At 40.4% G+C, this 27,116-nt stretch overlaps 1 protein-coding gene across 18 annotated transcripts in view; it reads left to right on the plus strand.

The window, feature by feature from the left end:
* Window positions 1-27,116, plus strand: part of ARHGAP26 (Rho GTPase activating protein 26) — a 419,259-nt gene that overhangs the window by 194,165 nt on the left and 197,978 nt on the right. For all 18 annotated transcript variants that reach the window (XR_005355485.1, XR_005355484.1, XR_005355486.1 and 15 more), the window contains exon 12: window positions 25,971-26,007. Coding sequence is in view for 15 of the 18 variants with exons in the window: in XM_038530484.1 (XP_038386412.1) it covers window positions 25,971-26,007 (37 nt within the window). In the remaining 3 variants the exon portion in view is untranslated. The remainder of the gene's footprint in view (window positions 1-25,970; window positions 26,008-27,116) is intronic.

The raw sequence follows: 27,116 nt of genomic DNA on the forward strand, positions 1-27,116 counted from the left end.
ACCTTAGGTACTGGGTGGGAAGCAGAGGGAAGCAGTTTTATAATGAAAATGGTGGCGAAATGAGTTGGGAAATTTGGTGTTCAGTACATTGGTGCAAGTAAATTGCACAGCCTTGGAAAAGTCACTCACCTTCTCTGGGCTCATGATTCTGCTGCTATGAAATGAAAAAAATGGGAAATTAGAGATGAGCCTCTAGGTCAGTGGCTTTCAAAGCCTGTCAGGAACCTGTGGGAGTCTCTTGATGTGTAGAGAAAGCTTTCTCCCAGCTTCTCCTGGAGCTGTCTCACTTTCTCTTTTTACTCTTTAATGTACTGAGGATTTGCATTTGATTGATGGATTGATACATTTTTGATAAAAAGGATTATCTACTAATAGCTTGAAAATAAACAGATTAGATGATCTTACTATGATCCCTCTGCCTTACACACAGTTAGTTACTTAAGAAATAGTTTTAATTTGACTTGGCCTTGTTCTTTAGATGTTTCCTATGAGTGTAGTGTCCCTAAAGGATTCCGAAGGATAAAGAGCACTCCGGTCTTTGTGTCATGGGTCACCCGGATAGTATTAAGAAAACCTGAAATAATTAGTTGAGCCACATTTGTTTATCTTAACTGAATTCAACTATTAAGCATTCTATGAAGAGCACAAATACAGTGTGGCCTCTAAATGCAAGCATCTGTGTTGACTTGGTGCTCAGATAAAGGAACCAGCATGTGGGGGAAACCCCCTCTGTGGAACTTAATGACGTACAGAGTACAGTTTAAACATAACAAAGTACATTATGCTGCATGCACAGCTTAAGTGCTTTTCAAGAGAAATTTGCACTCTATCTGGGTTTTGCCTTAAATGTTAGCTTTATAACCTGACACTAGGTTTAGATTGGCAATTTCATTTCATTGGAAGTTTTGCTCAGTGGATTCTGCAGATTTTTATTACATGGTGATCATTCCATAATGCTGCTTTACTCCTTAAAAGCATTTAAAAATTTTATTGAAAGAGGAATATTTCAAAAACATTTGAACAGCACCTTCTTTAAGGAAATTGCAAGTTTATAAAATAAATAAGTGAACTTATTAGATGTCAGAATAGCAGTCTGTGCAGGGTAGCTGCAATTTCTAAGGGGCAGGGGCTTTTGAGAAAAGGATAGATTGTCTTGGTCTAGCCTTTTGCTGACCTTGAAAGTAGTCCAAGGATAAGGCCTCTGTAATGCCAGGACATTTCCCCAGTCATTATTGCTATGTATTTTTTATTGTCTCCATGAATTGTTAACATCTAATCTGTAATAAATATACCCATTCAACATAAATTCAGCCAAGGAAGGAAAGCATACCCCGTAAGACGATGTATTGAAAAATGCAGAGCTCATAAAAGATATTTTTTACATGCCAGAAATATAATTTGAGACCTTACTAAGCTAGATTGGAAAGACAGTTCTGCAAAGACATCTGGTTCCCTGTAGATGGAATTTCAACTCTTAAAAAAAAGCATACCAACTTAAATAGTGTGTCAACTACAGAAAATTTAGATTCTGAACCTGTTGGCTTAAGCTTTTCTGCGTTTGGCATCACTCTCCAGTAGGTGCTTCTCACTGTATCAAGAATAGGTCCCTGTAACTAGCAGCACCCTCCTAGTTTACATACTACCCATTGAGCATCCTCAGTGTGGAAGAGTATGTCTCATTCCTAAGAGTTCCAGCCAAAGTCCTGTGGCTGACATTGTCACTGTCTTGGGCCAGATTCCAGGTCTATCCCTGAAGTGGTCACTGGGACTTTTGGGCCACATCTGAGTCAGATGCTAGCCTCTAGAGTTGGCTCTACCTGACCACATAGACAGAGATAAGGAAAGAGGTAGTTCCACAAAGGAAAGTTGAATGTTAACAGTAGAAAAGGGACCGGATCCTAGGGAAGCAGAAGCAACAGATAATCCTCACAATGAGCAACTGAAAGGGAGTCATATGGGCCAGCTTCAGAGGGGGCTGCTGGTAAAAAAATTTATATAAAAATAATGCTTTAGCCCTGGCCTCTTCCTTAAGATTATGGTTTTGCTTGATTTAGGATCTGCACCTTTTATTGTATGGCATTGCTAGGCCAAGAAAGAGAACTTTGTAGAGATATCAGTTACCCTGATTTTGTGAAGAAAGAAGGGAGAGGAAGAATCCTGTTTTGATTTCATGATTTGTTTCAAAAGCAGTGGAAGGTTGGCAAATTTTTGTTGAATTGACTTAACTGGAGGACATGGGCTGCCACATAGGTCAGCCCAGGTAGAGTTTTTTCTCTGTGGTATGATGATCTTTGGACATTTGCCTTAGGTCTTTGTGCTGAACCCTGCAGTTTCCTGAGTACCAGTCAGTCTTCGTGTGCTTGACTTTATCCACTTGGCAGAGCCTGATATAGCTGCCTTCAGAAGTCTCCTAGCCTTCTCCTGGTTAGGAAAGAAAATGGAAGGTAGTAGGGAAAGACAGCGAAAACATTTCTCACTCTGCCTCCCCAGGGACAGATCTGTTACTCTCCCTTGACCACAAAAATTCACTGAAGAAGTCAATGAGTAAGAGATGTACTAGGGTGGACATCATTAGCACAGTTTAGTGAGCCTCTGGTATTGCACTGAGTGTGTGTGTGTGTGTGTGTGTGTGTGTGTGTGTGTGTTTAATGGGCACTGCTTTCCTTCCAGAGTAAATTCACTGCATGGAAGAACATGGGTAGTGCCTTGAAAGGTTTCCTCAGCCCTGTGTCTGGAGTAGTTGATAGATTACCCACAGAGGCACGGGAACATGACCTGGTTCCTCTTGACCACTCCAACTTTATTTTCAGTGGCTCTGACATCTTCAAAATATTTTCCATTTTATTCCTAGGCTCTTGCAGACCTTCCCATGATGAGCACATTCCGACTTAAAATTTTCCTTTCTGCATTAGTTGGGGTGGGGTTAGGTTTTGCTTCTTTAGGTCTTAATTATATTGAAAGGGATTATATAACACGCTTGGGGCTTCAAGGTCATCAATGGGACATCCTAGTCAATGGATGCCTCTTCCTTCATTGGCACTGCCACTGTTGTGCCCAAGATTGCGAATCCGAGAAACCACCAAGGAGCCAACACCAATGCAAGTACACGAGGGTTTATTTACAAGCTCGAGCTTGGGTCCAAGTATACCTGACACAGCGGAGCAGGGACTTGGACCCCGAGGTGGGTTCCAGTTTAGTTTTATGGGCTGGTCTAGGGGACCTCCAGGAGGAGTGGAGGAATTTCTCAAGTTCTGTTTACATTCTGATATGGGGCTTTCAAGGGCATTAAGCTCTGTTCTCATTCTGATATGGGACTTTCTGCCACTGGCTTGAGCTCTGTTCTCATTCTAATATGGGGCTTAACTGAAGTAACGTAAAGTTCAGCTCTTATTCACAGGGGCCTGAGATGGCTGTACTTGTGCTAAGGCTGAACTTAAGGTGGAATGGCCTTAATTTTCTTGGCCTCCACAGCCACTCCAAATTTGTTTTCCCATTTCTTTACCTCCTTTTCTCTCCAGTGATAAGGGAAGTATGAGATAATGTCTGAGAAACCCTTAATTCCCTTTGGAGAAAGGCGCACTGTCCATTTATTTGTATACCCGTCTACTGGCTAGAGTTAGCCAGTGGTCACTCCCAGCATTGATCTAAGCTCTTCAGACTCAAAATTGAAATACCAGTAGAGAATGATGGCCAAGAGTGTAGTCTGGTCAGACACCCTGGGCTTGAATTCAGACCGCATCACTTACTGTTTGATTAATCTCGGCCCCAGATCCATATCTGTTAAGTGGGCTAATTTTAACACTGACCTCAGAATTCATGGTATGTACAGTTAAATGAGATAATCCATCAAAATCATCTGTTACAATACTTGCTACATAGTGCACACCCTATAAATGTCATTATGATCATATTACTGGAGCTTTATATCAAGAACCGAATTTGCCCTTTTTTAAGTGTTGAAATTGGTAAAAAAATACAAAGAAGCATAATGCCTCCTATAATGACTGACTTTGTCTTACCAGTTAGCTTTATCTGGATTTTATTTTATTTAAATTTTTTTAATTTTTTATTTATTTATGATAGTCACAGAGAGAGAGAGAGAGAGAGAGGCAGAGACATAGGCAGAGGGAGAAGCAGGCTCCATGCACCAGGAGCCCGACATGGGATTCGACCCCGGGTCTCCAGGATTGCGCCCTGGGCCAAAGGCAGGCGCTAAACTGCTGCGCCACCCAGGGTTCCCTGGATTTTATTTTTTTAAAGAAAATTAAAGCATTGCAGATTAAAGTCCTCCCATAAAGCGATGCTATGGCAAAGGACAAGAGAGAGGAAGCTGTTGGAAACAAAAGTAACTTCAGACACCTAACCAAATCTCATGTGTTCACCTGGGTTGGACCCTCGTTTGAACAAATCAATTTCAGCATGGACTGTCAGATGATATTAAGGAGTTATCATTAAATTTGTTAGGCATCATAATAATTTTTTCAGAAAATAACATTATGATAAAAATAACGTTATTACTGATTTAAAGAAGATAGGGATTTATTAAGAAAGAAATTTTTCTTTACATTTCTGCCCCTTCGTCCTTGATGAATAACAATTACCTTGGCAATTTCAACTACATGCTGTTTCTCTCTTCTCTTCCCCTTCCCCTCTCAAGTCTACTGTCTCCAGCTGAAACAAGTCTGTCCCAAAAGTAGATTATTTTCTGTAGGGATCATGGTGCATCCAGAGGGTCCTGGGCGTGTTCTTTTGACTCCTTGTTTTCACTTAGCATGTGACCAAGATGGATGTATCTTTCAAGGACTAGTTATACCACTGATGGGCTGTCTTGTCAAGCCTACAGAAGAAAGTAGCAGGGGCAGAATGACAGCTTTTAAAATATTTTAAAATTTCTCCCACACATAATCAAAGGGAAAAGGACTATTCAGGGCAGAGTCCCCAAATTTATATTCAGGCCTCGTTATTTATATCCAGATCTAGGAGAGTATTTGTGTGAGAATGAAGGCAAAGTGCCCCACTGTGAGCCCAATCCCAGGAGATAATCCCATGTGAAGTTAATTCTCCTCTGTCACTATTGCTGGCATTTAGGAAGGGAGGGAGGGTTGTGAGAAGAAGAGACACTACTCTGCGGACTGTAAATCTCTTTCCAGCAGCTAGAAACTGGAGAATAAGGTGTCCCAGAGAGGAATGTCAACTGGGTAGATCATACTCTATTGTCACTTTGAAGCCAATTTTATAAATACATAGCCACTATCCAGATGAAGATAGAGGGTATTTCCTAGAAAGCTCCCTAGTGCACTCAAACACCTCCTTCCCTCCCGCACCCTCTAGAAAATCACTGTTCTGACTAGAACACTTGTTAGTTTCCCTGTTGTTGAGCTTTATTTAAATGGAATCATAGGGCTGTATTCTTTTTCTGATGGCTTCTTTCCCTCAGTTTTATGCCTGTGAGATGCTCTGTGCTTGCAGGTAGCAGTGGTTTGTTCTTTTTAATTGATCTAAGGCATTTCGTCATGAGGAATACATCACAAGATTTTCATACTTTTACTGACGTACACTGAGTTGTTTTTAAATTTGAGCAATGATGAGTGAAGCCTCTAGGAACATTCTCCTACCTTTGTTTTTTTTTTTTTTTTTTTAATTTTTATTTATTTATGATAGTCACAGAGAGAGAGAGAGAGAGGCAGAAACACAGGCAGAGGGAGAAGCAGGCTCCATGCACCGGGAGCCCGACGTGGGATTCGATCCTGGGTCTCCAGGATCGCGCCCTGGGCCAAAGGCAGGCGCTAAACCACTGCGCCACCCAGGGATCCCTCCTACCTGTCTTTGGCCATAGCACCCATTTCTCTTGAGTCTATCCCTAGGAGTGAGATTGCTGGATCATAGGATAGATGTTATGTTTACCTCTGTAGATATTACCAAATATTCTTGCAAAGAAGTTGCACTCATTTACATTTTTACCACTAATGTCTGAAGGCTCTAATTTTTCCACATTTTCATCTATACTTAAAATTGTCCATATTTTTAATCATGGCCATTCTGGTGTGTGTATGTTAAGGTCTCACTAGGTGTGCATTTGCATTCCCTTGATGAGTTATAAACTGGAGGCCATTTGGTAGTGGTCTATATTTGATAGACCTATAAATGCCTATATTTGATAGGCATATATTTGATATGCCTATATTTTGGCCATTTTTTTCAGTGCAAGCTTGTCTTTTCTATAAAGTCAATATGAATATCAAGAGTTGTTGTGAAGAGAAAGATGCAGCGAGGCTATGAGTGCAGGCAGTACTACCTGTTTAGTGATAAAGGGCATGGGTGTGAGTGTCTAACATCATCAATTCCAGTCCCAGCCTCACTACCTGCTGGTTAAATATTTAAGCTTTTAAGTCTCTCCTCTCACTCTAAAAATGTGGGTAACAATAATACCCATTTTACCAGTGTGTGGGAAAGGTTGAATGAGAGAGAAGTTAATTACCGCACAGTGCCTGGTGCATTAGTAAGTGGTCAATAAATATAAATGAATAGCTGTCCTGGTATAGTGGTGGTGATAAGGAGGAGGGAGAGGCTCTTTTTGGAGTGTAGGGTGCATTGAGTCATTATTAGCACCAAGTGGTTGAGTAACTTCTTTTTCCTATCCCTATTTGTCTGGCCAAGATCTAAATGTCCCCCTGCCCATTCCTGCAGTGACCTGTCCCAGCTACCCATTGTGTGGGGCCTTGGGCCATCACCCTGATTTATTGGAGGCTCAGCTCCTGAACTTCTCATTCTACCCCTGACCCAACTTTTTTATTTTTTACTTTTCTACTATTTTGACTAAGGTATATAATGCACATTTTATTAAGCACCTACTTTAAAAAAAAAAAAAAGATTTTATTTTCAAGTAATCTATGCACCCAGTATGGGGCTCGACCTTAAAAGAGTCGTGTTCCGCACCAACTGAGCCAGCTAGGTGCCCCAAGAAATTTTTTTAATACAGTAAGAGGATATTTCCAGGAAATCAGAATGCAGGAGTACTGATTCCAGGTCTTAGAAATCTTAACGTCCAGTCAATTAGTAGCAATAAGTAGCTATTCCATCACTTGAATATTTATTATATGCCAGACACCATTCCAAGTATATTGATATATTAGCACATTTCATTGTAACACTATTCTGTAGACGTTTGTACTTTTATAATCTCTATTATCAATACTGGGAAATACGACTCCAGGTCATATAGCCAGCATAAGAGCCAACAGTTGAACTTAGATCCAAACCCATTCTCTTACTGGTATTTTGCCTCTCCTCAACCTGCCTCTCCCTGAAGCATCTTGGCCCAAATTGACAAAGCGTTAACAACCTGCAAGCACAAAATATAATCTAAATGTCCTACTGGTCTTTCTCTAGCTGTGCATGCATCTTCTGTGCTTTCTTACTCCCAGATATGGTGAGGCCATGAGTTACCCTCAAGATTAGATTTCCTAAATTTAAGAAGGCTATCTTACTAGGTAGAGTATAAGTTAATCTTTGGAAAGTTCTTTGAAGGGCTGAGTTTACTCGTGATAGTCATTATTATTATGAGCAGCAGGTTGGCTACTCTCGTGTTGAGCAGAATTACCTTAAATCAAATGATCTCTCTGTATACCTTTACATTAAAGTACTAACTGGTTTCTGTCTCTTGCCTCCCCCTTCATGTCTCCAGAGCTGCTGGCCCAAATCAAATTGGAGTTGCCCTGTCCCTCACTGGGGGAAGGTACTTCGCTCATTTGTGCTGCCACCACACCCCTCTCCTGGTTCATAGCTAATTCAGCACCTTCTCCCACCCCTTCTTTTTAAACCTAATTTACCAAGTAAGTGAAAGGTTCACATTTTCCTGTTGTCTGTTGCAGTTACACATCTGCCTGCATTTTACTCTGTAGCCTGTTGACATAGTTAAAAGGGACTCTTGGAGACCTTCATTCATTTATGCATCAGAAGTCTTTTCTCCAATCCATTTGACCTCATGCTCCTTTTTGGCTCTTGCTATGTGAGTAAGCAAGCCTGATCCAGTCCACCTTATGTTGCTCTCAAAGGCTAAAAAAGTCCTGTGACCAAATGTTTAGCAGGCTGTTCAGACATGTTGGATTGACAGCTTGATCTAAGTCCATTTCCTGCTTTACACCACCTCCCATCCCCCAAGCCAAAGGTGGAAACACAGCAAGTTACATAAGTTGTTGGAGCAGTCCAGATGGCTGGCTGCTGGCCCATGCAAACTCAGCGTTGGAGCACTTGGGAATGCCTGCACTGACAGTAAAACATGGCCCGTTTTTAATGAGAACAATCATTTCCTTCAGCTATGTGAATCAGAAGAGTAGAGCAAAGTCAGGGCTGTGATCTCCTGAACATGGCTGACTCACTCTGAGGCAGGATGGCGGGGGTGCCAGGGGCGTTATGGCAGGAAGGGGTTTCTCTCTACTGTTTAGCCCTGAGAAGAAAGAGTGGGCTGGAGGGCAGGAGTAGCAATGTTAAACAGCTTGGAAGCCCCATGAAGTCAGTCAGGGAGGGGGAGGAAGGAATCTGAAAAGGAAGGAAGGGTCTCATCACTAGTGTCTGCTAGTTCCAGCCTTGATATTCTGTGTGTCCAGTGTCCCATCAAATTTTGCTTTTAACAACTGAAAACCCAACAAACAGTAGCTTAAATGGGTGGGATATTGAGGCATTGAGCTGTAAGATAGCAATTTGGGGTAGATAGGGTAGCTCTATGAAGCCCCAAGGAACCCAAATTCGTTCCATCTTTCTCTTACTCCAACTGTAGGATGTAGCCATTGTCTTCCTTGTCACCTCATGATTGCAAGAGAGTTACTGCACTTCCTGGCCTCATGTCTGTGGTTCAGGCAGGGAGAAGAAAGGAGACAAGAAGAGTGGGGTATGTGTGTACCCGTGTGTGCGCGCACGCCGAGGAAGAGCAGTTTCCCAGTTTCCCAGAAATCCCTAGCATACATTGGCTTGTGTCTCACTCGCTAGACCTGAGTCACATTCTTACCCTTGAGGATTATAGTGTTTTCAGCTGAATAAACTTTGTTTCTACATAATCAAGGGTCTGCTTTTAAGGGAGAAGAAAAGAATGGACACTGTATAGATATCTAGCAGTTTTTGTCAAACCTTGTTTCTAAATACTATTCCACAAGCAGAAGTTCTTGAATAACTTAGAAACTAAAGCCATTGATGGCATGAACAAAATTGTGTGTATTCTCCTTAGAAAGATGTATACATAACAGTTTACATATGATATCTGAGAGACTAATGGAGTCATTGAGATGCCTCTGTGGGCTGCCATCTGAGAGACTTTCCTTAGCATAAATAGAAGTACTATGCTTGATGAGTGCATAGATCTATTTTTGAAGCTCACTGTCTGTGAAGACTATGCCAATTTATGCTTCCATAAGTCCATGAGCCTGTAGTGATACTGTCACCTTTAAATGTAATTTTTTCAAAGGTAAAAAATACCACTTATAATTTGAATTTCTTTATGTTCTGATGAATTCAAATATTCCTCACCTTTACTGAATTTACTGAATGCTTGTCCTCCTTTTGTAAATAGTTTATCCTTTATTCTTTTGTTACCTTCTTTTGATTGTAATAACTCTATGTGTTAGGGCTATGGGCTACATTATGTATTTTATTTTTGCTTGAGGCATCCGCATTCTGAGATTAAATACCTCAAATACGTTTTGGCATCAAAATGGTGTAAGGTAGAGATCTACCTTGATTTTTTTGTTTTCCTCCAAATGATTCTCCTTATCTCAGCACCATTATTTCCTAACGATTTGAAATGCTCTAAGATGGTTTAAGAACGTAGCAGATTTTTAAGCATGTGGAGAATCTAAGACTTAGCTGGCTGTAGAAGAAACCTTAAGAGCTTCCATGCTTCGAGAAATTCTGTTTTTTTTTTTTTTTTTTTTTTTTTCATGCCTGACACACTTCTGGGAGTGAGGATATTTGGGCTCTGGTTTTGCCCTGATGCTGACTGCTGAAACTTTTTGGTGTGAGGCACAACTCTTAAGTGTGCAGTTTAATAACTTAGGATGCAGGTAGACAGATGGAAACTTACTCTTCCCAGATTTGAAGGGTTCAGTAAGCCCTAAATTCATTTTTAATTACGTTGCCTCTTTAGGTGCTAAGGTTGTAACTTAATAAGTTAACATAGACTGAGTCTAGGATGTGCATTGACAGGACTTTCAATGTTCATAATGTCATTCATCAAATGTTTATTGGATGGCAGCTATGCTCAAGGCCCTCTGGTGTCTGCAGGGATAAATCTGTCACCTTGCTATTATTTCACATCACAGGAAGTGATGAATGTGAGGTGTAAACATGGTGCTTTAAAATAGAAAAGATGATTTTACACAGAGGCAGTTGAAGACAGCTTCATAGAGGAAGCACATGTGAGTAAGGCTTTGAAGGATATGCATAGAAAGGGATGTGTAGAAGAGCTCTGTTTGCAAGAAATGTGGAAATGAATGTTCTTAGGAAAACATGGGACAAGTGTTAGAAATAGCCAGTTGTATTTAGTTGGGGTGTGAAGGTTGGGAAGAAAAAGGGGAAAGTAAGTTAGGATGTTGGGGCCAGCTTGTCAGAGGTTGCACATAGAAATTAGGACATTATGCTGTCAGGGATGATATGACCATGCAGGTTCTAGAGCAGGAGTGATTTCAGAGCTCAGCCCTGTGAGGGATGTGCTGACAAAGGGAGGGCAGAAAGAAAAGCAGTTTGAGGGCATTCCAAGCAAGAGGTGCTAAGCTACCCAACAGAGATCCTGGGACTAAATGGGAAGGAATGAATATGATCATCATTTTGGAAGCAAAATACAGTTACTGTCACCTGATTAGATATGGGAAACAAAAAGACAGTAATACAAAATTTTGGGTCCAAGTTACTATTAGAAGAGTCTTCGCATTAACCATGATCATAATTATTAACTACTATTTGCTGAGCATTTACTGTATGCCAGGCTATACTAGCTGCTTTACTGCTCTTATCTCATCCTTTAGTTTGGGTGGAATGATCCCCATTTAATAGATGGGCATATTGAGGCACAGAGAGATGTTACAACTATGAATGACAGAGTTGCTATGTGAAAATAGGTTTATGTATTTTCCCCCATATTAAATGGCCTTGTATCAACCAACTACAAGCAGGTTCTAATTTAGCTGCTGGTTCACAGGTTGTTGTTGTTTTTTTAAAGATTTTATTTATTTATTCATGAGAGACACAGAGGGGCAGAGGCAAAGGGAGAAGCAGGCTCCATGCAGGGAGCCTGACATAGGACTCAATCCTGGGTCTCCAGGATCATGCCCTGGACCCAAGGCTGCACTAAACTGCTGAGCCACCTGGGCTGCCCTGGTTCACAGTTTTAAGGTGATCCCCCTCCTGTTGTCTCAAAAACCCTTCTTGGTGGTGTTAAGAGGAATAGATGCTGGATTTGAGGTTTAGGGAAAGTCCCGGGTTGAGATGACCAGGGAGTAGTTAGAAATGGAGATGTGCTCCTAAGAAAGGCAGAGGGAGGTTGGGGTGGTATGTTTAGAGGTGGGGTGCCATCTGCATAAAAGCATTTGTTGAAGCCATGGGAATGGATGAAAATTTCTAAGGGCTATGCATAGGAAGAAAAAGTGCAATAAGAGAGTCAGGGAAGGAACTTTGGTGGGAGGTTCTAGAGTAAGTTATGGAATTCTCCAAGTATACTACTGGTATGAGTGTCAGTTGGTAACCCTACCTAAAACCTAGTAGTTGAACATGTACATATCCTTCAGTGGTCATTGTTGTAACTACTCCCCTCTGCTATTGTGGCACAAAACAGCTATGGACAATATGTAAATGATTAAGCATCACTGTTTTCAAAAAATCTTCACTTGAAAAGCACAAAGGACTGGATGTGACCTGAAGGCTGTAGCTGACTGATTTTGCCTCAGGGAACTCATACACACATATGAAAGGAGACCAGTGAAAAGGTTGTTCACTGTAGTGTGCCTTATAATAGTGAAAAATTGGCAATAACCTATATTGTTCATCTGTACAGAAATGGATAAACTATGGCTTTTTCATTTTATGGAATGCTTTACAGTGGATAAAGTCAGTAAACTTGATCTGCATGTGTCAATATGGATAAATATCAAGAACATAATAGTAAAAGAAAAAGCAAGTTGTAAGATCACATACATACATGGTATCATACCATTTACATAATTTTAAAAATATCAAAACAGTTTGCCGTTTATGAACATGTACACAGTAGTAGAAGTATTGAAACATATATGGGAATAATACACACCATTTTGGAAGTAGGAAGAAAGAGACAGAGATGGGGTTAGGGACAGTTCCTTAGAGATTTCAATTCCTTAGAGATGTTCAGTTCCTTAGAGATTTCAATTGGAGACATTTAGAAAACTTTCAATATCTGCTAAATCTGCATTGCTAGGCCTTACTAAATCATTTTTTTTACTTTTATGTATGCTCAAAATATGTCATATGTGTATGTTTGTACATACACACACACAGTTGGTCCTTATTATCCTGTATTTGTGAAATCACCTACTTGTGAACATTTATTTATATTCCCAAATTAATACTTGGGGTGCTTTCATAGTCTTGGAAATATGCACAGTGCAGAGAAAAATTTGAGTTAACACAGGTGTCCAGCTGAGGTTGGGCAAGGTGATACCCTCTGTCATTGTATTTCGCTCCTGAGATTGTAATTAAGTGTCCTTTTTGCTGTGTTTCATACCACTTATTTTGTGTTTTTGTGCTTTTTGTTGGTGATGTCACTGTTTAAGATGGTCCCCAAGCATAGTGCTAAAGTGCTGGCTAGTATTCCTAAGCACAAGAAGGCTGTGATAGGTATTACAGGAAAAAAAAAAAAAAAAAAACACCTATTAGATGAGCTTCCATCAGGCATCAGTTATAGCACTCTTGGTCAGGAGTCCCGTGTTGATGAATCAACAGTATATATTAGATAAGGTGTCTTTAAACAGAAACACACATATAGGAAGGTTTTGTATTGATCATTTGATGAAAATGTTCTCACCAGAAGCTTATGGGAACCTAACTCTGTATTTCCCATAGGAGCAAAGTTTCCGTATTTGCTAATTCAGTGTTTATGGTGACTCTAAAGAACATGACTAGAGTGAAAAATGAATGGACTATATGTATGCAAATATGTATGTATATTTTATAATTGTTTTATATTTATAAACACATTGCATTTGTGATTATTTTATATCCGCATATAATATTTTTATAAAAATACTTTGTTCCCCCAAGTTAAATAAGTTAAGTGTAAGGTAGAGGAGCCTGCAGAGTTGCCTGTAGAGCAGGCCTGGATAGGGTTCAGGAGAGGTGAACATTTAAAGGACACATGCTAATCACCTATATCAAGTGCTGCAGGAAAGGGCCCAGAAGTGCCCTTTGATTTCTGTGTTTACTTGCTGTGCTTTCAAATTCAGGTCAAAAGTAAGGCAGGTCCTAATCTCTCCTGTCCTCCAGTCTGGGGAGGGGGGACCCTGGTGGCTTAGTTCTCCCAGTTGCCTTTGGCATTTGGCTATACTTATAACTGAGCTTGGTGCTTTGTGTATGGCATACCTTAGCTCTCTATGGAAGAAGCTAGGGAAGCTTGAGTTGGACATGTGTGTTTGAGATATAAGTACTCATAACAACCCCTTTCTTCCTGGTCAGCTTTAAATCACGTTGTTCAGTAAGCTGAGCTGATCTTCGGTCAGCAGTCTTTTGATCATGCCTCCTTTTCCTTCTCAGACCTTACTCCTTGTTCTAAATTTACAAAACCTCATTCTTAACCAGTTGTCAGCAAATCCCAGTATGGCAGGTTGCTGATAATCTATAAAGTGCCACCCTCCCGTTGTAATATGAAACCTTAAAGTGATCAGTCTTGTTTTGAGCCCCTCAGGACCAAGAGGATTTGGTTTTGGTGGTGGAATATTAAGAGAGGTTAGGCAGTGGGGGAGTCTGGAATTTTAAAGTTTGGAATTCAGATGATTTTAAAAATTGTTTCAGGCCCCTCTTTTGGTGGATTTAGGAAGTTAAGATCCAGAGAGAGCGAGAGTCTTGATCAAGATCACACAGGAAGTCATTGGCTAGTCAAGACCACAAGCTTATCAGCTTCCAGGGCTCCCTGCGTCTTCAGATTATAGTTGTAGATAGCCATATAGTTAGCCATGTACCCTGTATATTAGATTTGAGAATATGGCTGTGTGCATGCATAGATACACACACACATATACATACACAAATACATACACATATAAATACATACATACAAATGTACACATATGTCCTTACAGAGCCCATTTACTTTTCCCTTGTCCTGTGAGCAGATAGCAGTTTTGTTAATATTGTGAGGACCCCCAAAGGCCATATATAAAAATGGATCAACTCCATATGACAACTTTCTAGGGGATGGGGAGAAGTGGAATAAGGGTAAGTTGGTGCTACTCGTTACTGAATTTGTATTTTAAACCAGTGAGTTTCAGATCTGGGCTGTGACTCAGAAGCACCTGTAAATTACATTTGCAAACCATGGGAACTAGGGAAATTTATTCAAGATAGATCATTAACTTTAAACATAAAACCTGTAACTGTGAAGTTTCCAGAAGAAAACACTGTGCAAAATCTTTGTTATCTGGCATCTGCAGAGGTTTCTTAATAGGACACAGAAAGAAATCGATCTCAAAAAAAAAAAAAAAAAAAAAGACTAAATTTGACTCTAAGAACTTGTGCTATCAAAAGGTATCATTGAGAAAGTCCATTGGCAAGCTACAGAATGGGAGAAAATATTTGCAAAATGTACATCTGACAGAGGATATATCCAGAATGTATAGAGAGCTCATAAAACTTAGTAATAAAAAGAGCAACTGTACTAAAAGATGGGCAAATGACTTGGAGAGATGCCTCACAAAAGAAGATTAAGAATGTCTGGTAAGCTTATTTTCAAAATAGTACTCAACATCATTAGTCATCAGGGAAATGCAGATTAAAGCCATGGAGAGGGACACCTGAGTGGCTCAGTGGTTGAGTGTCTGCCTTTGGCTCAGGGTGTGATCCTGGGTTCCCAGGATCGAGTCCCACATTGGGCTCCCTACAGGGAGCCTGCTTCTCCTTCTGCCTATGTCTCTGCCTCTCTGTCTCTCTCTCTCTGTCTTTCTCTCTCTGTGTCTCTCATGAATAAATAAATAAAATCTTAAAAAAAAATCATGGTGAAGTATTACTACATGCCTGCCAGAATGGCTAAAATTAAGACCAATAGCACCATGTGTTGATGAGCATGTGAGCAATCAGAACACTCAGACATTATTGGTAGGAGTATAAAACAATTACTTTGGAAAAAAGGTTGGCAGTTTCTCATTCATTAACCAAAAAACTCCCCAGGATGCCTGGATGGCTCAGTTGGTTCAGCTCTTGATTTTGGCTCAGGTCATGATCTCAGGGTTGTGAGATTGAGCCCTACATTGGGCTCTATGTTCAGTTCAGAGTCTGCTTGGGATTCTTCCTCTCCCTCTCCCTTTGCTCCTCCCCACCCCTCTCCTCTCTCCCTCATAACTAACTAACTAACAAAAAACATCCCCATATCCTATAACCTAGAAGTTCCACTCTTGGTTATTTACACATGAGAAATGAAAGCCCATGTCCTCAAAAAGACTTGAAGACACTCCAAATGTTTTTGTTTGTCTATGATAGCCAAAGACAAAGAGGGAATACCCTGCGTGTCCATGAATAGGGAATCAATGAACAGCGATATAGCCAAATAATAAAATAATACTCAGCAATAAAGAGGATCAGAAGTACTGATTCATGCCACAATATGGACAACTCTCACAAATGTAATGTGAGTGAACTAAGATCATAAAGAGTGTAAACTGTGTGACACCCTTTGTCTGATGTTTGAGAACAAGCAGAACTAATGGTGGGAGTATACCACAACAGAACATTTGTTGCACGGGTACGTGAGCATGTGTGTGTTGTGGGTGCTGGAGTGTTTTGAGGAAGACTGCAAGACGCCTGACAGGGGAACTGCCTGAAGTGATGGAAAAGTTTCTGCCTTAATGTGGGTTTTTAAGGTACATGGACATATGAAATCATTGCAACTCATTTAAGAAGTGTGCACTTCATGGGCCCCTGGGTGACCGTCAGTTGAGTGTTCAAATCTTGGTTTCTGCTCAGGTGATGATCTCAGGGTCGTGAGATCAAGCCCTTCATTGGACTCCATGCTCATTGTAGGGTCTGCTTGAGATGCTCCCTGCCCTTCCTGCTCATGCTCTCTTAAAATACATAAATAAATTTTTAAAATTGTGTATTTCATTGTAGATAGCTTTTACCTTGAGAAAACCTGATAAACCACTATTTAACTTTAATAAATGATAAGCATATTCAAGCACTTAGATGGGAAGTGTTAATGTTTGCAACAATTTATCAAAAATATATTGGATTGGTGGATAATACAGAGAGATGGCTGGATATATGATCAGGAAAATGTAGTAAAATATTAGTAATGGTAGTATGGAAGTGATGGGTTGTATGTGTTCACTGTTGCTTTTTTCCTGTAAGTTTGAAAAATTTTTAAAGTAAGTGTTGAGAATAGAGAGTAAACATGCTGCTCTGGCCAACCTGGCCTAAGTCATACTATCTATCTACCCCTGGAGTCAGAAGTAGACTGACCTTTGGCTGTGATGGAGAGGTGTAGACCCTTGCAAGGAGAGCAGGGTACACTTGCCTAAAGACAAGCGAATGAATACTCTGGGTAACCAGAAGACAAGGGCTCTGATAGTCCAACCTTACCCTTTACTCCAAACATTGTATGGGAAATCATGTAGTATCTTGATAAACCTCTCTTTGACATTGTCTGGAGATAACATAGGGCCCAGTCTAATAACTTTTAACCTCTATAGAGCCAGAAAGGATACTAGAATCTATCTTTCCAATTTGTAAACCCTATTCTGCTACTTGAGTGTTGTAGGAAAATAGATTCCTCAGTCAAGGAGCTAGGGATCCCCTCCTTACCAGCTCAGAGCAAAGAAATCAAAGTGAATATTCCCAGAACCCTTTGCTGCATATGCTGGGTTAACATCAGGTTTATTCCTAGATTTAAGGTAGGACCTGTATGTGAGGAAACTCAGCTCTGAGTCATCATCTATCTAGAAATGCAGTACTCTGACCTCACAGTTGTCTGTGGCAAGGAAAGAAGTCACCTGTGTCTGTGTTGGATGAATTTCCCTCCTGCTTCTGAAAGGGGTGTTTTGCAGGGATTAATAAGATCATTATAAATGCCACTTGCCTCAGGTTGCCTGAAGGACAAAGGACTGGAAGTTGAAAGGAGTGAATTTTGTACAGTGATTCACTGTCTGGCTGTCCTTTCTCCTGGGTAGGGCCTTGCACTGGCAGCAGAACCTCACAGCTCCAACTTTTGGATCATGTGTGCTGTACCAAAAAATTTCCCATTTGCAGTTTTCCAAAGTATAGAAGAACAAGGTTCCCTCTTCTGATCAAGCTGTGCCATGATTTCCAAAGATATTAAAGGGAGGTTGAGGGACAGGCAGAGGAATATAGAAAGAAATTTTCTGCTTAAGATTGCAATTTTTGTCTGGCAAATGAAGAGGTAGAAGCATTATGCTGATGGGCTAGTGGGTTCATACACACTTTTTAATGTTACGTCAATGTGCAGCCAGGAAGTGTTAAAGCCAGAAGACTCCTCTCAGTAAGATCTGACCACATCCTACATACGTGACAGCTCATATCACCATCTACTTATTATTGTGCATTTGCTGTCAAGTGAGCTTCTTTTTTTCTGGTGCCCTTAAAATTTTCCTGAAATACTCTTCTTACTTGGACATTACTTAGATTTCATTTTCCTCTTTTGCATCTGGGTTTGTTTATATTGGCTATGACTCTAATCTTGGGTTGAAAGCTGGGGAAGTTGGTTATAGGGGTTTTCAGGATTTCTGAATATGAAATGCAAGGAAATTGCATAATGTTGCAGCGTTTCCTCTTCTTGTTGCTCGCTTGTTACCCAAAATACAGTAGTTCCTTCTAGAAGCTTGAAGGAATTTGGCAGGTCCTACCCTCTGATGGTCTATTGTCAGTGTAGAGAGTCAGTGTTATCCTGATTTGAGGTTGAATTTTTCTTGAGGTCAAACAACAAAGCTTCCTGAATTATAACTATGGCAACAGTGTTTATATAGCAGGCAAATCATAATGCTGTGGGGAGGAGGAGCACTTGCAACAATCAACATTAGTAACTTCAGAAATGCTGCACTCATGCTTAATTCACCAAGACCAGAAACAAGTTAAAATAGACGGTCCACCCTTTGACTGCATATGTGGGTGTGACCTGGATGCTCCAGAGGAATGATTTCACCTTTCCCCTTAAAATTATCTGATCTTAAATTGAGATTTCTCATAGGAAGTGCGTTAGGTGCCAGCGACACTCAAAATGGGAAAGCATCATTATAAGAATAATTTCCTTATCAGGGTCCTTATAGCCTGCTTCCGACCCACTGAAAATGATGAAAGAATGTTCATCCTTTGTCTTAAACTCCTTTGTCCCTCAATCTGAAGTGACTTCTTAGACAATAAACAGATGCCGGTGGACCTCCATAGCAGTGCAAGACAGAACTAATCATAAGGGATTTATTTGCAGATTAGAAATAATGGAAAATGAGAAATTGTATTTTGAAGTATTAAACTGTGTAGAATAGACTGTCAGAGCAGTGAGAGGCCAAAGCAAAAGGTTGGTCTGCAGCCATGAAGTCAGTTAGAAAATCTTTGTGGAAATAGCATTTTTGAGTACTTGCAGGTACTGTGGGGCTATTTTAGTTCTCCCAGGACCCCCTCAGAGTGTTATTACTTAGCTCGACTTTATAACAAGAAAACATGCTCGGGATCCCTGGGTGGCGCAGTGGTTTGGCGCCTGCCTTTGGCCCAGGGTGCGATCCTGGGGACCCGGGATCGAATCCCACGTCAGGCTCCCCGTGCATGGAGCCTGCTTCTCCCTCTGCCTGTGTCTCTGCCTCTCTCTCTCTCTCTGTGTGTGACTATCATAAATAAATAATAATAAAAAAAAAAGAAAAAAGAAAACATGCTCAAGGGTGCCTGGGTGGCTCAGTCAGTTAAGTGTCCCACTCTTGGTTTTGGCTCAGGTCATGATCTCAGGGTTGTGAGACTGAACCTCACATTGGGCTCTGCACTCAGTGGGGAGTCTGCTGGAGATTGCCTTTCCCTCTCTGCATCTGCTCCTCCTCCCGTTCATGTGTACATGTGCTTTCTCTCTCTTTCTTTTATCCTTCTCAAATAAATAAAATTGTAAAAAAAAAAAAACCAAAAAACAAAACCCTACTCAGCATATTAAATTGCCACATGAATGCACCTAGCTAAAATATGGTAGAATGAGGCTTTAACACCAACTCTCCAGGTCCACAGTACACTCTATCCACCACCTCACTTCATAGAATGATTTTTTAAAATTTTTATTTTTTTATTCGAGAGAGAGAGAGAGAGAGAGAGAGAGAGGCAGAGACACAGGCAGAGGGAGAAGCAGGCTCCATGCAGGGAGCCCAGTGTGGGACTTGATCCCGGCTCTCCAGGATCACGCCCTGGGCTGAAGGCTGTGCTAAACTGCTGAGCCACCCGGGCTTCCCCACCACCCCACTTCATCTGATGCTGGGCCATTTCCCCCATCCTGGAAACCACTGAAGGTTTGTACAGGTGAAAGGATAGGGTCACAATAATTAAACCTCAGACAAAGCTGCATTTGTCAGACTAGGAATGCCCAGGGCCATCTGCTAGGTGAAATAGAGCTTAATCTTGTGTGTCAGAATGACATTCAACCAGTTTCTCTGGTTTTGTGGACCATGAAGAGCTCTTCTTAACTGTCAGTTATTTATATTCCCCTAAAATCTGCCTTCATAGGACTCCACCCCAACTTTCATCTCTGTTCAAAATAGTAAGTCTTGCCATTCTTCCACATGACAGCCCCTGGAGTATTTGAAGACTAGTATTGTGATCTCTTGATGGCTTGTCTTTAGCCAGACAAGGTTTAGGGAAATGCATCTTGCAACAGCAATGTGTATGCCACATTAGAGCAGAAAGAGAGGAGGCCAGCATACCAGGTAGAAAGCCAATGCTGGTGCCAACAGTATAGCAGTAGAAAAAGAAATGGGGATGAGGAATAGATTCAAGGAATATCATAGTGATAGGATTGATAAACTTCGTATGATTACTCCTCAAGGGGAATGAGGGTGTCCATAAGGAATGTGGATACTGAGGAGGTAGAAGTAGCGAGTTTCTAAAGCACTTTGTTTTCCTCCAGTATTACTGAGGAATTACACAAGAGGGGAGCCCTTTAAATGCTTAGGTACAAAGTGCCGGAAATGCTTGAGCAAATGGGAGTTTATTTTTCCATCATAATGATGTGATGTTGAACAGTAAGCAGTTGTTTGTATTCACTGCTCTGCTGGTGTGTCGGTATGCAAAAAGACTTGAGGGGCCATCAGATTCTCTCTCTAGTTGACTTCAGGAGCACAGCCATTCAGTCACTCTTCACTGGGCCATTTTCCAAGAGACTGCCTGAGTGTGAGGTGCCTCTGTTGCAGAGGGGAGGGGAGATTCAGTACCATGAGGTATAGTAATCCCTTCCTTCCTTTGTATTTCACAACTTCCTGGTGACACCATAGCCTCTGAAACTATTACTAACAATTTATTGACAACCTGTTGGATGTAGAGCTAACACTGAGCAGAGAAAATAAATGGTCTGTGAGGGATTTTGACAGCCTTGAGTTAAGCCGAATAATGTAAATCTGCTTTATATTTCCTCGTAATAAGGCCTAAATTCTACATTTTCATTCTTCTCTAAAATAGAGATTCCTAGGGCATTCCAGATATTTGGAAGAATGGCATACAGTCACTCAGCAATGGTAGATCTGGCTTACCTATTTTATCTGCTCAGTGTATCAGTGCATTGTCCTCATCATTTCCAACTTGGGGATTTAAAAAGAAAAAAAAATTATCAAAAACAATTTATCTAGCCCATACTTATTAAGTGGCCTGCTATATTCTAGTCACTGAACCCTCTTTACAAGTAATTCTGGGGGGTGCAAGAGCAAAGTTTTCACATTTGTTCAGGAATAAGTCATGGGGAAGAGCCATTAGATACATTTTTATTGGCTTCACTTTCAAGAGGGCCTCCCTGAGCTAACAAATACAGTACTGGTAGTGGTGGAAAGGGCGAGCCATGGGGAGCGTTGCTAGGTGAGAAATTGAAAAGCAACAGCACCCATTTTACTTCCATTTTCTCCAGAGCTCTGGCCCCTCAAGTTGAGACCTATCCTTCTTTACTGCAAGGTATTCAAACTGGTTTTCTCTCTCCATGTTTAAGATTCAACAGTTTCTTCTCAAAGCTTTTCCATGTGTAGCTTGTGGTTCATCGTGACAAGAGGGTCTCTCCTTGATTTAAAAAAAAAAAAAGCACATCCATTATTGACTGGCATTCCACGTACCAAGGTTGTCTTACTAGTAACTTCTCAGGAGTGTCACTTAAAGTTTCTAAACATAGCCTGTTAATAGAGTCTCACAAATATTCGAATGTGGTACTCTACTAAGAAATCTGCCACACAGTCCTTAGCAGTGCTGGCCAGTTCTCTGTGTATGTGCTCAGAGTTTGAGGGAAGGATGTTTTTTGGGCAGCCCAAAGTGTCTCAAGCTGGTTGTGGTTTTCAATTACTGCTCTGCTTGTATTAATTGGAAGTTTGTGGAATTGCAGTTATGTTTAAATTGGGTGGAAATTTTGTTCTTATGTAATGGTTGCATAGGTGCCACTTTAATTACTGCTTAGCTTCTTTTGCATTGTCTATTGCCATGGTCCCCCCCCCGCCCGCCCCCCCCCCCCCCCCCCCAAGAAGTGGAACTGAGTGGAGAAGTTGCATGAAGTTGTGGTTGAGCACAGAATGTAATCTGGAGGACTCTGCTGCTTGTTAGCTTTGTAATCTTTGAAAAGTTATTTAACCTACACAGTGCTATGAAGTAGAGGGAGTGGTACTACCCCATAGGATTCAGGATGAAATAAAATAAGTCATCTCAATGCTTAGTATGGTACATGGCCCATCATTGGTGAAAAAGTGATTGATGGTAGGTTGTTACTTTTATATTTGACTGCTGTTTAAAAAAATTGAGAGCCCATTGCTCTATAAGTTGGCTTTGGATAGTTCTTTCTCTTCCTTTCCCTTAGTCCCTTAATTAGTTTTAGTTTGTTAAATTAAAATACTAATAAGCCCAGTGTTATTGGATTCTTCAAACTGCATTCCCATCCTTAACCTTTTATCCCAGAGGATTAAGTGTGAAGAGAATTAACAAGAAGGATAATAATGATAGCAGTGAAATTTCATCTTTTTTTTTTTTAAGATTTTATTTATTTATTCATGAGAGACACACAGAGAGAGGCAGAGACATAGGCAGAGGGAGAAGGAAGCTCCCTATGGGGAGCCTGATGCGGGACTCTATCCCAGGATCTCAGGATCATGACCTGAGCCAAAGGTAGATGCTCAGCCACAGAGCCACCCAGGTGCCCCTGAATTATAGAATACTCAGTGGGACATGGAATTGGTGTTCTCTGCTTTGTGTTAAATGTTTTGTATCTATTATCTCATTTAATTTTCACAATACCTCTAAGGTAGGGAATGTTAATAGCCCCATTTTACAGGTGGGTATGATTAGAGTTTAGAAATGGTAAGTGACAGGAGAAAGCACATTAACTGAATTAGTCTTCATAGGAGCCATAATTCAGGAACTGTTTAGTGACTCATGTCCCCTTGAATTAATCTAGGACAGTTATGTTCCATCCTTTCAAGACAAAGTCTCTGGAGGAGCTTACTTGAAGGCTTATAAACCTGAGATGATTCTGCTAATCAATCATAAGACAGAAGCCATGGCCAAAGAGACCTTTTATTTCAGGAAGTTGTCCTCACCTCTGGTGGGCAACCATGAGATCTATAGATGAAGGTTTCCCCTATAACTAATATAACAATGTATGTTAGTTATACTTGAATAATAATAGTAAAAAAAGATTTCCCCAGAATAGACTGACCATTTCTAAAGGGTGAATTGCATGCCCTTGGCTTCTGCCAGTATGGAAAGTATTTAGGAACCTATGGACTACTGGTTTCATTTCGTAGTTATGTACATTTGCTACTACTTGGAAAAGTAAGAATGTTATAACTTGCTTCTTGTAGAGGCAAGATAGAATAGGAAGTCCCTCACCAACTCTCTGTCCTTGGAAAAACTATAAAACCTCTCTGGGCCTCAGGTTTCACATCTATAAAATGGGAACAGTGCCATAAGGTGGTTAAAAGGATTCAATGATATGTGTGATACTTGGTGAGTTAAACAAAGCCTTTCCCACTTAGTGCTGTTACGTTGTTGCCATCTGGCCTGTGTGGTGGTGAGGCTGTTCCCCCACATGGGGCCTTCCTTGTTGAGCCATGTAGTCACACAGTTCTGGCAGGCCAGGTTTGTTAGCTTTATTTCAAAACTCATTCTCTTTGGCTCATTTACCAAACTAGACAGAGATTAATGGCCTGGCCTCAGAGGATCGGGCAGCACATGTTTCTGGCACCTTCGGCTCATTGATCACACCTCTCTAATTTGGGGAATGCTTGGGTGTTGCAGGCAACGGCTTCCTGAGACCCAGGAAACCTCGAAGGAAAGTACTTTGGTGCAAATTCTCATCCTAATTAAGAGGAGTCTTGCATTTTGTTCTTCTTTCTGGATTTTGCCATTTATAAATAGGAGCAAACTTTTCTCATAATATTTAAATATAATGAACAGAATAAATTGATCAGGGATGCTGAAAAAAAAAAAATGCTTGACAAGGTAGAGCCTCTTCCCTTGCACTTGCTTTCCCAGCTTTCCAAGGTTGGTGAACACCATTCCCCATGGATTGCTGGTTGTAGCTATGATGAGGCTCCCTTGTTTCACTCACAGATCTAACAACATCCTGCAGGATCACATTGCTGCCGCATCTTCATCTCCCTCCCTTCTCTGCTGTGCACTGATTGATTGCTGATTGCCCTGGTCTTCCTCCCTCCAAGAGGCGCTGTGCCAGGATCACAGTCTTTTGACCCCTCATCTCTAGAACTTTTAAGCATAAAAACTGAGCCATTGTCTCAAGTACAGAAACCTCATCCTCCCAACTTTAATCCTTATCCTCCTGACTTTCACATAGTGGTTGTGCCTCTTTAGTTTTCTTTAGGAAATTAATAATAATAAAGTGGAGCGACTTGTCTTACTTAGAGTTTGATCATTCAAAACCTTCTTGGCCAACTTCTTCAATTCATAGATGAGACAGTAGTGGCCCAAATAGGGTGAGAGCCTTACCCAACAACACAAGGCAACTGAGGTCCAAGGTGGAAAGCTCTTGAGCAGCCATTCCCACCCACACTTGCTAGCAGGTGGAAGTCCTTCTTAGGGTTTCATGACTCTCTTTTTAGAGATTCTTGTCTCACTACCTCTAGGGGTTAAATAAGTGGTTGTCAGGTAAGATGAGCCATGAGAATTGCTTGGAACAGGTAGGTAGGTGGGTGGGTGGGTGGGTAGATAGATAGATACATACATACATACATACATACATACGTACATACTTACGATGACCAGCTTTACCCTATGCCTTCTTGTATATATAGAATCATAATCACCAAAGAAAGATTTGGGAGACTGTGATTTTTTTTCCCCTTATAACACAGGTTTTATCTTACTTACTAATGTCACCATATCAGGGATTTGGCAAACTGCCCTACAGGCCAAATCCAGCATACCATGAGCTTTTTGTATAGCCCTGGAGCTAAATATGCCATTTATAGATGAACATTTGTAATTGATTTAATAGGAAATACTAACTTTGAACCCTAATTAAGCCAAACATTATCCTCCTTATATAAGACCAGCAAACAAATAAAACCCCATTCTTTTGATTGGTGGATCTGCATTTCAAAAAATTATACTCCTTGGAAGAAGTATTCCACATGACTCATGGCCACTCTTGGTTGAGAATCACTTAACCTCTAGATGTATTGAGCCAAGCATCTCTGAAAAGAGAGCCTTGGGACTCTAAGAGATTTTTACCTGTGAGGAGTATTATATCTGTATTTTTAAAAATTGCTGTGTTTTAAATGTTGTCAACCAAAAATTTGTGGAAATTAGTTTCCTCCCTTGTTAAACAGGTATCTACATAATATTAATTTTGTCTCTTGTCCCACAAAGCCTAAAATATTTACTCTCTGGCTCTTCATAAAAGAAGCTTGCTGATTCTTGGAATATGTCATTGTGTGTTTTATATTGGGGTATTTCCCTTTTATGATTTTTATAAATCATTTAAGGGGTTTATGTTGCAAAAGTAATATCTTTTCCTTACAACATTTAAATTTTAAAAGCATATAAAGTAAAATGTGATTGGTTCCATTCCTCAGTGTTAACAATGTTTATAATAATGTGTCTTTGTCCTGACTTTACTATTTACTAGCTATGAGACCTTAAGTAACCTCTCTAAGCCTTGAATTCTCCATCTGTAATACAATGACGAATTTCTACCCAATAGAATTGTTGTGTAGGTAATTTGAGATCATTCATGTAAATTGTTCATCACATTGCTTGTTGCACAGTAAATGCTTAATGATTGTAATTATTTAAAACTTTTATTTTTAATTTATATATATATATATAATTTTTTTAAAGAATATTTTTTTCAGTAAAGTTTTACAGGTGATTATGATGTACACACACTTGAGAATACCTGAAGTAAATACTGGACAGTAGATAATTTTAGAGAGGATTCATATTTGGGGGCCTAGAAATGGCCTTCCATCTAAATGGCACAAATTAGGGAAAGGGGGCTGGAAGTGATTTTATTCATTGAACCTCTAGAGTCGTATAAAATTCACACAATGTTTATTTCTGTTTTCCAGGTGTACAATTCGAACAAAGACAGTCAGAGCGAAGGGAGTAAGTATGTCCCTTGGATAATTTTCTACAGCTGGGGTTGGGATTGAGCCTTAAAAGTTGCTACTCTGAGGAAGAACCACCAGGGGGTGCTGTGGGCATGTTGGGTCTGCCCCATTTCCCTGGTGTAGTCCCATGCTTCCATCCTGACTTACCATGTCAGTGACTCCAGGACATTTAGGGAGCCTGACTGGCAAGACTGTAATGACACCTTGCATTACATAACCCTTCACACTTGACAAAGCATTTTCATGTACATTATCTCAGTTAATCCTGGTTCTTGAGAATGTAGCTCCAATCGCCACTTAAAAGCCACTTAATTGAATAATACGCAGCTTCCAAAGAACCTTATCTTAGGGGAAAGCCAGAATTGCCCTTACACAGTCTTGTTCAAAGGCCTGGATAGGCAACAGCTATCTTAGTAATCACTTAGTAGTAACTCTGTGTTCTTTGTTACCTTTTCGGAGAGGAAAAAGTGGAGATGATGAACTCTGTAATAGTATTCTTCTTTGATGGGAATGACCCTGGCCAGCCTCTGTAGAATATCCAGCACATTTCCCCTGCTGCTGGCTCTGAGCACTCTGGTTAATCATAATTTCCAAGGGCACCTGTAACCTTGTAAAGATGATAGGATTAAAATGAAAAGCTACGGCTAGGCTAGAGTGTTAGGGCTGATGATGTCCTTGGTGGATAGGAGTACGAACCAGTTCCTTCCAGATTGCTTACATGAGTGCATAGGAAGTCCTGTCCCCTTGCCTCAGATTTGCTTTGTAAAATCCACTTGGAGAAACATTCACAGATAGCTGTACTATGAATTCCAATAATGTAAAAAAAAAAAAAAAAATCAGTAAATCAGTGCTTCTGCATGTGGACAAGAGGATGAGGTATTTGTGTGTGTGTGAAATCCATTAAAGGACAAAGATTTTCCTTTCATCCTTTCCAAAATACAGATTTTGATGAGTTTTATATAAAATATTAAGTAATTTGGAATAGTTGTTATTGGTAGGTTAAGAGGCCTTTGGGAGAGGGGAAAAAGTTTTTTCTTTCTTCTTTTTCCTTCAAGAATTGAATAAGGGAAAATTTTTTCAGATAAACATTCAAGAAACAAGTGC

The sequence above is a fragment of the Canis lupus genome, chromosome 2 (assembly GCF_011100685.1).
Source record: "Canis lupus familiaris isolate Mischka breed German Shepherd chromosome 2, alternate assembly UU_Cfam_GSD_1.0, whole genome shotgun sequence".
Taxonomy (NCBI): domain Eukaryota; kingdom Metazoa; phylum Chordata; class Mammalia; order Carnivora; family Canidae; genus Canis; species Canis lupus.